This window comes from Ambystoma mexicanum, chromosome 2p (assembly GCF_040938575.1).
Source record: "Ambystoma mexicanum isolate Mex_15411 chromosome 2p, UKY_AmexF1_1, whole genome shotgun sequence".
NCBI classification, from domain to species: domain Eukaryota; kingdom Metazoa; phylum Chordata; class Amphibia; order Caudata; family Ambystomatidae; genus Ambystoma; species Ambystoma mexicanum.
In genome coordinates this window covers 58,931,944-58,945,342 of record NC_090923.1, presented here as the reverse complement: position 1 = coordinate 58,945,342, position 13,399 = coordinate 58,931,944, and the positions used below count along the sequence as shown (strand labels likewise).

General features: G+C 53.1%; 1 protein-coding gene across 1 annotated transcript in view; it reads left to right on the top strand.

Moving 5' to 3' along the window:
- The first annotated feature begins 474 nt into the window (after positions 1–474).
- LOC138567705 (nuclear pore complex protein DDB_G0274915-like) overlaps positions 475–13,399 on the top strand; it is an 88,497-nt gene continuing 75,572 nt past the window's right edge. The window contains exon 1 of the mRNA XM_069646174.1: positions 475–521. Coding sequence (XP_069502275.1) covers positions 475–521 — 47 coding nt within the window. The remainder of the gene's footprint in view (positions 522–13,399) is intronic.

Below are 13,399 nucleotides of genomic sequence, written 5' to 3'. Positions count from 1 at the left end.
CTAACTATCCCTTCTCCCGGAGTAACCTGGGTACGGTGGGTTTCCCTGGTAGCCCTCCAAGGGAAGGCCTTCCCTCGTCCGGATTTGGTGGTCTGGACTCCTGAAAATGGGGAGAGTAAGGAGGGTTGTCCTGGATGTTGGGGTTTTGAGGGTACCTAGGGAAAAAACTTAACCCAGAATTTGGAAGGTTACTGCCCTCCTGAGGGAGTTTAGGAGGGAAGTTTTCCGGAGCAGTACTCACCTGGTTCGATCCACCCCCCTGGGCCGGGAGAGTCCATATGTACCCCAAGATATGTCTATTGCCCTTGTACCTGGGGCTGATGTAATTGTCAGAGTTAGGGGGCACATTTGTGGGTACCCTACCTGACTACCACCTGCTTGTGATTGATCAGAGGGTCTTCTTTGCCTTTGATTTGGTTGTTTTTGGGAAGGTGTATTTTTAGATTTTTAGGCACCCCCATTTCTAGGTCCAAAATGGGGGCAACCTTCACCTCTGCCATCTTGGCAGCAGCAGATGTAAGGTAAGTATAAGGGTGCTGTCACCCTAAAGTGACCTCAAAGAGCAGGGAGGAAAAAGTAAGGAATACTTACTGCTGTCTCTCAAAGATGATCTCAGTCAAAGGAGTCGATCTGGACCAGCACTGTGTGACAATATTGAGCTATTGTTTTAACAACATCTCCCATGCAGTTTGTTTAAGTGAATATTTGTCTTTGACACAATTAGCTGGACTATCAAGAATTTTGACACTATTGTTTTATATTTCTTTAGAACTTCTTTGATCATTGTATGAACTATCACAGCCCCTGATGAAGAGAACATTATCTCGAAACGCGTTGGGCATGTGCTTATGAAAAATAAATCATCGTTGGAAAACTAATCTACCTTGAATGTGTACCAAATTCTCTTGGGCCCTGATCTTCTCCACACTGTAAATTGTAGGCCACCTTGCGGGCCTACTGGGGGTTTCTGTGTGTGAAAAAGTGCTTCAAGATGGCTGCCTTGTAGCTGGGCCACCTTGAATGCTTCTGGGCTTCCAGCCCAGAAAAGAAGCTGGAGTACTCTGGAGAGAACATCCATTTGGCAAATTCTATACAATTCTGATTGTTTTTAATGTCAAAATAAGTTGTCATCTGTTCATATAACTCCAGATGCTCCCAGACAGAATATTTGGCATTCTTGTGGTACAAAGTCATGGAACTCCTAATAGCTTTAATCTGTTTAATGGGGTCTTTCACCAGAGCTCTCTTTTGTTTATTAGCCTTCTTTTGCCGCTTCACAGTCCATTCGCCCTCAAACTCAGAGCTGCTGCTATTTGAGGTCGCTATCCTCTAGGTGCTGCCTAATTCTTTGAGCTTGGGAGTCTATCTCAGAATGGTGGGGTTTAGTTTCTTCTCCCCTGTTGTACTTTGGGCTCTCTGGGTCACTCCCCTGGACAGGACCCGGGAACCATGAGGCAGCCAGACTCTGGTAGGTCCAGCATGATTGAGCAGGTAGGCCACCGCCCATCAGAGTTTGATGGACAGGCCTCCCTGTACAGATTCAAAAACATTATGCCCATATATCTGACCACGAAGATTCCTATGACGAGAAAATCAGGGAGCTCTACTTACAGAAGCATGATCTACGAAGGGACCATTTGGTTCGCTTTGCAGAAAGAAAAGAGCAGGAATTAAGGCCCCAAAAGTGTATTCTGAAAACCTCCACCCAATCACGGCGGTGTGGGGGATTGTCCACCAACCCTGGAAGCAGGGAGGAGTCAGAAGACTACTCTCCTGTGCGAAAGAGTTCTTGTGAAGAGTACTGGTTCACAAGCAGTTCTTGTAAACCAGTGGACATGAAGTCAGCAGTGCCTTGCACATACAAGGTGGTAAATAGGATTGAGGCCCTCGGTACAGAGAGCATCACACTGTAATCAGCGGTTGCCCTGTCCCTCGCTACTTGTTCGAGGTCCCTCAGGTTTTGATGCAGCCTAGCATACTCTTTTTCTTACAAAAAGCACTTGAGGTGAGTAATTTGGACAGCCAGCCGGATCTCTGGACAGCGGGGCAAGGATCTGGACACTGGGCAGTGGATGGGCTCTCCTTTATGGGAACAGCTGGGCAAAAGGGGTTCAGTCCCTGGATTCTCCTAAAGGGGATCAGCGGCCTCTCATCTTTTCTCACTGGATTAGTGGGTCTGCCTCGATCTGGATGGTTCTGCCTGGATCTGGATCAGGTGGTTCCGCCTGCATCTGGTTCAGGGGTTTGTCTCTGGATCTGGATTTGTGTCTGAGTCAGCAGGTCAGGAAATCAGGCAGTCAGTCAGCAAATTGAGTCGGTTCAGTCAGGTTAGTCCTTTATGTTTCCCTGCCTCCTGCTTATATAGGCAAGATGACATCAGACACTTTTACAATAGGGGCGGAAGTAATCTGGACATACCCCTTGAATGGTATAGGTCAGGCTATGGTTGTCCCCTCCTCCCTGTGGGTGGATTGGTTCCAGGGAAGTGACATTAGTTTAAGTGTGTGCGTTTTATGACTTTTTATGACTTGCTTTGTTTCACCACAGTTACTTTTTACCAAAATGTGTTATGGCACAAAAACTTCATGTTTACAATAGTTACCATCATAAAAATCAGATGAGCAGATTCCATATTTCACAAGGAATATGCTGGTTCAAACACCACCTCTGTGCGATGCTGCTTCGCACCTGGGCACAATTCCGCTGTTCTTGGGAGAAACAAACCACCTAAAATTCTACAAATGGCTACATATATGCACACTAGCATTGTGCATATTTTCCTCATGTTTCATGTCTGTGCCATTTATGATTCACACCGAAATACATTTTTTCTGTCATTCCAGTTCACCATGGGCTAACATGATGCACCTAGTTTCATTCTGTGTGTCTAAAAATCCCATAAAAATTGTCATAATATCACATTACTGCTTATTCATATTTCGGAGAAAAATGTCTTAATTTGAAAAGGTCTTTAAATCAAATGGGCTGGATTTGTCGCCAAATGTGGACGGGCTTTCCAACCCGCCAGCCAAAATGTCTTCCCTGGGACAGCTTGCACAAGGGTTGCCATGACTCCCCCTTTGAAGTACTCCAGTGGGTGATGGGAATGACTGTTAAGAAAGTCACACTTCCAAGGCAAAACATGGGGCTTCCCCTCTTTCTTTGTCCTGGGAGCAGTTCTGCCTGGAAGTCTGGGATAGCCTGTAATGATCAAATTGGAAGGTAAACACCTGGCACTCAATATTTGAGATGAAAATTAGCTATGTGTAGCTCTCTATTTGAAAAAGAGAGAGTTGTACTTTGATTGGTTCAAGGTGCAGGGGAGAAAGAAAACAACCCTGGCATATGGGTTGTACATATACAGAAAGACAAGAAAAAGTAAAGAAAAAGTACCCACTTAGAGAACTCCTGTCCCCTGCACTCTAATAATGGCTTAAACAAGCTAAAAGAATATATATTTCCAATTGGAAAATCAATGTAGATTTAATCAATGAATTACAGTCTATGTAAGTACATAGTATTCAGAAACATAGGTCTTGAGACAAAAAATGAATTCAAAGTAGATTAGTTTTCCAACGATGATTTATTTTTCATAAGCATATGCCGAACGCGTTTCGAGATAATGTTCTCTTCATCAGGGGCTGTGATAGTTCATACAATGATCAAAGAAGTTCTAAAGAAATATAAAACAATAGTGTCAAAATTCGTGATAGTCCAGCTAATTGTGTCAAAGACAAATATTCACTTAAACAAACTGCATGGGAGATGTTGTTAAAACAATAGCTCAATATTGTTAGAAGCCTGAAATACAACTTTCTGTATTTGCCCAATCATATCAGATCCATAATATTTTTTATAGAGATCACTGTCTCATTAGTGCCACATTGCATGGTTTAAAGGGGAACATCATTATGTAAATCATAATCTAGATCGAAACCTAAAAAATCTATTCCAAAAAGACTAAAATCAAGCCTACCGTGTGTTCCACATAGGGAGGCTAAAAGTGTAGTGTTCAAGAGATGTAACATCCCAACAGGGAATGTTAGTCTGAATCCCCTATTTTAAAAGAACAAAGGAAATATGCTGAGTGAGCAGTCGTGTCTGCCCTAGGTAAAATCTCAAAATATGGCTATAGTGAAAGATGGAATACCTTACTGGGAAATGTCCAAGTGATTGGTAAAGCTCCTGTCCTCTCAAAAGAGACGGTGGATACAGGACTTCAAAAGGGACTGCAGTGTGTATTCGAAATCCTAGGCGGTACCCGAAAAAGGTGGCACGTATTGATGTAGTAAACAAACACTCGTACGAGTCAGAACACCCACTAAGGATGTAAGGTAAGTATAAGGGTGCTGTCACCCTAAAGGGACCTCAAAGAGCAGGGGGGAAAAAGTAAGGAATACTTACTGCTGTCTCTCAGAGATGATCTCAGTCAAAGGAGCCGATCTGGACCAGCGCTGTGTGACAATATTGAGCTATTGTTTTAACAACATCTCCCATGCAGTTTGTTTAAGCGAATATTTGTCTTTGACACAATTAGCTGGACTATCACGAATTTTGACACTATTGTTTTATATTTCTTTAGAACTTCTTTGATCATTGTATGAACTATCACAGCCCCTGATAAAGAGAACATTATCTCGAAACGCGTTGGGCATATGCTTATGAAAAATAAATAATCGTTGGAAAACTAATCTACTTTGAATTTGTACCTAAGTCATTTTTTGTCTGAAGACCTATGTTTCTGAATACTATGTACTTACATAGACTGTAATTCATTGATTAAATCTACATTGATTTTCCTATTTGAAATATATACAGGGTAATTCATAGAAAATCGCACAAAAGTGGCGCACGCGACTGGCGCACAGTATGACCGTGCGAATGTCTGCGCCAGCCGCGTGCGCTAAAATCGATTTCCGAGCACAGCGTATTCATGGATTTTCGCATCCAAAACCAGCCGTGGTGCAGCGTGGCGCAGCGACCCTGCAGCAGCGCCATTTACGCCCCCAAGAACGCCCTCGCGCAAGGAAAAGCCTTCAAAATCCCCAAATAATCGCAAAGGGCTGCGCTAACCCTGGACCAGTACACAGGGCTGGCAAACAGCAAACGCCAAGCGGGGAACGTGTATAACAGGTTTGCGCGGGAAGTTCCACACGTGATTACAGCAGGGTACGTGTATTTCAGGGGAGCGAGGGAAGTTCCACATGCGATTGGCCCCGTGCGAGCAGGGTACGTGTATTCCAGGGGTGCGCGGGAAGTTCCACACGCGATTACAGCAGGGTATGTGTATTTCAGGGGAGCGAGGGAAGTTCCACACGCGATTGGCCCCATGCGAGCAGGGTACGTGTATTTCAGGGGTGCGCGGGAAGTTCCACATACGCGATTTCAGCAGGGTACGTGTATTTCAGGGGTTCTGGGGAGTACTACATGTGAATTGGCCGTGTGGGTCCTCCCAAATGTTCGCTCTACAACCTCCACGGCCCCTGCAGGCAGCCCACACCACGGGGGACTACCCTGCACCCCTGCTCATGTCCCGCACGCAGCCCATCCACCATGGGCATGCCCCCAGCCAACCCAAATGTCACCTTGCACTACTGATCAACAATGCATGTCTCCCACCACCAGCCACCAATGGCAGATTCCACCAGGCCCCCACTCATGTCTCCCACCACCCCCACCCACCAGCAGTGCAGGGGCAGCCTCCAACAGGCCCCAACTCATGTCCCCTATCACCCCCACCCACCAGCACTGTGGGGCACCTGCCAGCATGCCCCCACTCATGTCTCCCACCACCCCCACCCCCCAGCAGTGCAGGGGCAGCCTCCACCAGGCCCCCACTCATGTCTACCACCACCCCCACCCCCCAGCAGTGCAGGGGCAGCCTCCACCAGGACACCACTCATGTCTCCCACCACCCCCACCCCCCAGCAGTGCAGGGGCAGCCTCCAACAGGCACCCACTCATGTCCCCCTGCACCCCCACCCCCCAGGCACCAGGGTCAGCCTCCACCAGGACCCCACTCATGTCTCCCACCACCCCCACCCCCCAGCCACCAGGGGCAGCCTCCACCAGGCCCCCACTCATGTCTCCCACCACCCCCACCCCCCAGCAGTGCAGGGGCAGCCTCCACCAGGCCACCACTCATGTCTCCCACCACCCCACCCCCCAGCAGTGCAGGGGCAGCCTCCACCATGCCCCCACCCATGTCTACCACCACCCCCACCCCCCAGCAGTGCAGGGGCAGCCTCCACCAGGCCCCCACCCATGTCTACCACGACCCCCACCCCCCAGCAGTGCAGGGGCAGCCTCCACCAGGCCCCCGCTCATGTCCCCTATTACCCCCACCCCCCAGCAGTGCAGGGGCAGCCTCCACCAGGCCCCCACCCATGTCTACCACCACCCCCACCCCCCAGCCACCAGGGGCAGCCTCCACCAGGCCCCCACTCATGTCCCCCTGCACCCCCACCCCCCAGCAGTGCAGGGGCAGCCTCCACCAGGCCCCCACTCATGTCCCCTATTACCCCCACCCCCCAGCAGTGCAGGGGCAGCCTCCACCAGGCCCCCACACATGTCCCCTATTACTCCCACCCCCCAGCAGTGCAGGGGCAGCCTCCACCAGGGCCCCACCCATGTCTACCACCACCCCCACCCCCCAGCCACCAGGGGCAGCCTCCACCAGGCCCCCACTCATGTCTCCCACCACCCCCACCCCCCAGCAGTGCAGGGGCAGCCTCCACCAGGCCCCCACTCATGTCCCCTATTACCCCCACCCCCCAGCAGTGCAGGGGCAGCCTCCACCAGGCCCCCACCCATGTCTACCACCACCCCCACCCCCCAGCCACCAGGGGCAGCCTCCACCAGGCCCCCACTCATGTCCCCCTGCACCCCCACCCCCCAGCAGTGCAGGGGCAGCCTCCACCAGGCCCCCAATCATGTCCCCTATTACCCCCACCCCCCAGCAGTGCAGGGGCAGCCTCCACCAGGCCCCCACTCATGTTCCCTATTACCCCCACCCCCCAGCAGTGCAGGGGCAGCCTCCACCAGGCCCCCACCCATGTCTACCACCACCCCCACCCCCCAGCCACCAGGGGCAGCCTCCACCAGGCCCCCACTCATGTCCCCTATTACCCCCACCCCCCAGCAGTGCAGGGGCAGCCTCCACCAGGCCCCCACCCATGTCTACCACCACCCCCACCCCCCAGCCACCAGGGGCAGCCTCCACCAGGCCCCCACTCATGTCTCCCACCACCCCCACCCCCCAGCAGTGCAGGGGCAGCCTCCACCAGGCCCCCACTCATGTCTACCACCACCCACACCCCCCAGCAGTGCAGAGGCAGCCTCCACCAGGACCCCACTCATGTCTCCCACCACCCCCACCCCCCAGCCACCAGGGGCAGATTCCACCAGGCCCCCACTCATGTCTACCACCACCCCACCCCCCAGCCACCAGGGGCAGCCTCCACCAGGCCCCCACTCATGTCCCCTATCACCCCCACCCACCAGCACCGTGGGGCACCTGCCAGCAGGCCCCCACTCATGTCCAACTCATGTTCCCCTGCACCCCCAGCCCCCAGCACCGTGGGGCACCTGCCAGCAGGCCCCCACTCATGTCCAACTCATGTACCCCAGCCCACATGTCATCACAATCTAGATCCCCGGTCCCCATGGTCAGCCTCCAAATGCAAAACACCCACCCGAGTATTGCATCCACCCACTCAGAAATGGAAATAACATGATAGAACTGCAATTGCAAGTCTGGAAACAAACACATGTCCCTCACATACACCCAATGGGTGTCAGTGAATCTCCAAACCCGTATCATGATATGCATGAAACCAATGAGATGATACTACACATTGAAGTTTGATCTAAAAATATGTATTAAAGAAAACAAGAATTGAATCAAAAATAAACTAACAGAAATGTGAATTCAAAAAAAGTAAAAAGAAACATGTCCATGAAAAAAAGCTAAACCAAAAATCAGAATCCAAAGGAATGGTGTCCAAAGTCACAGTCCTGAAAAGAAAATCCAATGTGAAATTATAATAGAAAGCCATTGCTCCATGGGTAAATGGTAAAAACAAACGAAAATCCAACAGATAACTATGCACAGATGAACAAGCCAGGGTCCATGATCCCAACAAAAGAAATGAAACCTATCTAACAACACTACCTAATAAAAAATAACTATATACAAAAATGTGGCCCATTGTCCAAAAGGTCCAAAGAAAAAGCTAAAACAAAGGAAACCTAACACTAACTACATAACTATTTACATGGGCAGCGGGCTAGTCCAACGGCTCACTGGATGTTGTCATGGGCCAGGGCATCATCGAACTCCTGTTCAATGGCTTGGAGGCGGGCATGTTCCCTAGCCCCGAGGTCTCGCAGGGATAAAGCAGAGTCCAGCTCCAACTCCCTGCGAAGACCCTCGAGGCACTCAGCCCGCCTCAGCGCCCTCCGCATGGAGTTCTCCGCCCTGACCATTGTGAGCCGTTCCTCCTCTGCCCGCTGCCGCTCCGCACCTATCCGCTGGCCCAACCGCTCCCACACGGAAGCCACTCCCATTCCAGGGTTCTCCTGCCCTCCGGCCGATGCCTGCACCCCTGATGTTGATGGCCCCGAGCCATGATGCCTCCCACGTCGAGCCTGCCGCTGCCTCCGACGCAATTGCCTGTGCCAGCACAACGGCATCCAGGCTGATGGTATCCACCAACGCCGTCGTGCACGTGCCCTGCCCGATGATGCCGTCACATCCTCCATCTGCTGGGGTCCAGTTGCTGGTGTGTCCACCCCTGCTGGACCTCCGACTCCCGACTGTGGCAGGGATGGGATCCCCACCGAGCCGGCTGCATTGGTCAGGGCAGGTCCACAGGGGGCCCCGGTGGCATCTGGGCCGGAAGACGGCATGGAGAACGACTGGTGCATAGTCTCCACAGAGGAGGAGAGGGTCGCCAGATTGGCCGACACATGTAGGAAACCCCCGACCATGGCCGTTCCCAACTGGGCCACGTCGGCACGGTGCTCTCCGTGATGACGTGCATGCTCCTCCTGGGAAGCACGCACCTCATCACGAATTGCACCTGTGCGCAACGCGACACCAATCAGGACCTTCTCCATACGGCCAGGGGTCCCCTCGTACGCAGGTGGAGGGGAGTCAGATGACATGGACATCCCCCCTACCTGCGGACGGGCCTGGGATGGGGCATCCCTGCTGGTGCATGGTGGTGCAGTCACAGTGTCAGGGACAGTGACATGCACAGGCCCCTCCACGGCGACCTGTGCTGCCTCCTGCCCCTGCCCCTGGACTGCAACACTTGCACCAGCAGGGATGCCCCCACCAGGCCCCATGTGCGCCTCAGTAGCGGCCTCCTCCTCCTCTGTGGAAACTACCAACCTGGATGGCTCCACCCCGTCTTCCGCCATTGCAAGCCCCTGTGGGGGCTCACCCACCCCTTCCGCTGCAGCCGTGGGGGCATCCCCGCCGCTTTGCTCCACAGAGCCGTCTCCGCCCTCTTCTTCACGTGGTGCTGTGTAGAGGGAGACATAGAACACAAGCATCAGGGTACTGTACAATGGTCCCCTAGACAGGAAGCAATAGCAGATGAGTGGCACTGTCAAAGATCACTTCCATCATCTCCCTCCACAACACATGGCTCAGTGCAGGTAAAACAAATGCAGTAACAGGCATGGCGCATGCTATGGACATTAGCATACATGTCCAAGTTATTCTTCAAACATACACTGTTGTTCTGGAACTCACATGCATCATGTGCCATGCCTATCACATGCACACACTTCACCCTAGTTTCATCCATCTGGCCTCGTACACCGCAGACACAGTGGATACAAGGATGACTAGGCTGCATCAGTGAACCGGAACATTGCCACAGACATGTGTCATGCATCCCAGGCATTCACAAGTCACAGACACGCTGGTCAGACACACAGACATGGACAGCATATATGTACATGGCATCAGCACCCATCCCTCACCCATGTCCAGGAACAGAGACTGGCATGCTTTCATGTGGCCATTCCGCATAGGGCAACCCATGTTGCAATCGAACACATGCACCAACCGTGTGGTTCACACATTACTGGTCTCACATGCATGACGTCCCTGCACACACACATGCATACATGGGCTATGTCACACATACAGGCAGGTATCAGACAACCAGCACACTGCGACATGCCCTGTCTCACACAGCCATGCTTGGCCACTTACTGCTCAACTCCAGACGGGTCTGCCTCTCAAGGATCTGACCGTGGAGCGCTGGGCCTACGCGTTCCAGGACCCTCATCTGGATGGTACTCATGCGGCCCCGGTCCCCCTCCACGAGGCGCCGGGCCTTCAAGAGGGTCCTGGACCTGCAGTCATCCCAGCGCTTCTTGACATGTTGGTAGTCGCGGACTGCCACCCCCTCCGCGTTGATGGCAGTCACGATGTCCGTCCAGATCCGAGTCTGTCCTTCCTTGTTGGCGCGCTTACTTCCGAAGAGGGCATCATACTGCCCCAGGACTTGCTCCACCAGGACACCAACTTCGGTGGCACTGAATCTGGTGCCCCTCTGCCTCTCTGGCCGGGGGTTGTCAGTGGTGCCAGATGTAGCAGTTCCCGACATGGCAACCCCAGAGGCAGGAGTGGGTGGGCAACTGGGTCCTGGGGCTGGGCTGTGGAGCGATGGTATCCCAGTCGGGAGTACTCTGTTCCAGCAGGGGTGGACACAGCAAATGGACCCCTGCAGATGGCTGATGTGCAGGCACCAAATGGCAGGGTACGGTGGCAGCAGGCAGGCAGGTAGGCAGGCAGCAGCAGATGGCTCGTGGGAGGCTGCTCGGGGCTCGGGGGGCAGTAATTCGGCCTTTTGGGCAGGAGCGTGGTCTTCCGTGTGCTTATGCGTGGCCAGCTTGATACGGAGTGATTTGGCACGTGAAAATCCTGCACGTCTGCGTGTAAATCGAGGTAAGGCCCTTAGCGCGTATGCACGTCAGCACGCATATGCGATTTCATTGGACCAAAGGCCCTTAGCGCGTGAGCGCGTCTGTGACGTGAGGCGCGCGGGTGTTTCCCTCATTACACGTGATGACAGAGCACACGTGGATTTCCACCAATCGCGTGTGGAACTTCCTGCGCACCCCAGAAATACACGTACCCAGGCCAATCGCGTGTACCCTCACTTCCCTCCGATTACACGCGATGACACTCGGACATGCAGTTTCATTTCATTGGCCCAAAGGCCACCATGCGCAGCTGTGACGTCACGCGCATGGCCGTAGAGAATGGTGCGTGTAAAAATGAAGAGATACACGTCAGAGTGTCAAAGCACGTAATTGGTGGAAATGGCCTCATCGCGTATGCGCGTCTGTGACGTGTGTATAAAAGGTACGTGTAGGACGCCATTTCCTTGTACGTGCTTTTCGTGGAGAGCGAGTGGGTGAAATCTGTACTTCTTGTCGGTTCACACGCGATTTACTTCACGGCGTTTCCAGTTCGTACTCCCTGTTACCTCTGACAGTTTTTTCTCTTTTCCTCTTTTCCCTGGGCCTGTTTCCTCAAACAGCTCCCCTACTACTGTTGTCCTGTCTCCTCAGACAGCGTACAATTCTTCTTTTGGCGGGGGTTTTGCCAACGCGCACATGCGCATATTTTTCACGCTTTTGTTCCTGGCAGACGGTGAGTCGCGCACTTATCTAACATCTGTGCTTGCCCCATGTGTCGCGTACCCCTTCAGAGGTCATTCTATGCTGCGTGTGACACGCATACGTTCATTCTTGTGTTCCTGGGTGCCACAGCGTAGTGCAGGTTTTTTTTTCACGCACGTGGTCTAGGAGGGGTTGCGTGCACCTTACTTCCCTTTTTTGGGCTGTCTGTGTGTTGCGTGACCCGTCATCTTTCCCCAGGGGTGACATACAGCCTTGCTAGAGCACTAGGGTACGATTACCATCTGGTACCCAAGCCCTTTGACCCCCAATTGCCCAGGATAATAGTTCACATCAACTCCCATACGCACAATAACATCAGTGCCATGGCTGGGAGGCGAACAAGCCGTAAGGGTGGCAAAGGTGGCCGAGCCCCAAGTGGTGGCCGTGGTGGATCCGGTAGGGGACGTGGCCGTGACTTGCAGGGTGCCCCTAGCCCCCCATGTGTGGAGGAGCAGTCAGGGACACCCATGCCCCCCCCCTGGTTGAGGTTACCGTGGCTGACACCATCCATGCTCAGCCCTTGTTGGACCAGCCCACTGTGGAACCAGACCTGGCCCAGGGTGACTCCATGGCTGACTTCCAGGTCAGCAGGTCTAGGCCACGTGCGCCGGTGAACGTTGGTGTCATCAGGCCACGTGGATCAGGGGCAGCTAGGTCATCTGCTGCCCCGCGTAGGCAGGCTGGGGAGGCTGCAGGGGCAGCTGCGGCTCCATCCAACCCACCTCTCACACACCCAGCCAGGACAGTGTCGGTCCAAGTCCATCATGCTGACATTCCCCCTGACACCATCACACTTGAGATAATGGGCCTCATTCCGAGGCTGGAGCTATCCATGGAGTAAAGAGCACCATGGTAAGCAACCATGGAGCTATTTACTCCATGGATATCCGGCATGGTGAATGGAGTAATTACCGGTCCATTCCAAGGTTGGAGGGACCGCTAAGTCCCCATTCACCATACCGGTTCCCCATCCCCATTCCTGCCCCCATAGGGCTCAATGGGAATGGGGAAGGAGTAAATTACGGCACCGCTAAAAGCAGGCACTGCTAAAAGCAGGCGTTAAATGCCAACCCGCAAAAGGGAACTCGGAATATGGTGGTAAGTGTTAACGGTCACCGTTGCCATTAACGGTGACCGTTAACCCTTACCTCCAGCCTCGGAATGAGGCCCAATGCCTGCACCAACTCCCATGCTGAGTGTGCAATCCCACGCTCCTGCCCCTAGTGTCCAGAGCGGCGCAGGACACTCCGGATCCCCACCACCTTCCAAGCGGAAGAGGAAGAGTGCTCGTCCAGTAGAGGCTGATGCCCCAGACACGGCTACACAGTCCGGCCCGTCAAGGAAGCCCAGCTTCAATGAGGCCGAACTGAATGCACTTGTAGAGTATGTGTCCGCACATGACAGCGAAATGGTGATTGTTGCAGGATCCAAGACCACACCTGCACAACGTCAGGCACACTGGCAGACCATTGTGGACATCATAAGTGCCCTTGGAATCGTGAGGCGCACAGCTAATGATTGCTACAAGCGCTGGAATGACCTGAAGCGCAGGGCAAAGAATAAGATGGCCTCAAGTCATGCCGCAACTCTAGTGACTGGAGGTGGGTCTCCAGCACACGACATAGAACTCACTCCACATGAGCAGGTTGCTGGGACCTACGTCACGGAGGAACAGATCCAAGGCGTGGGA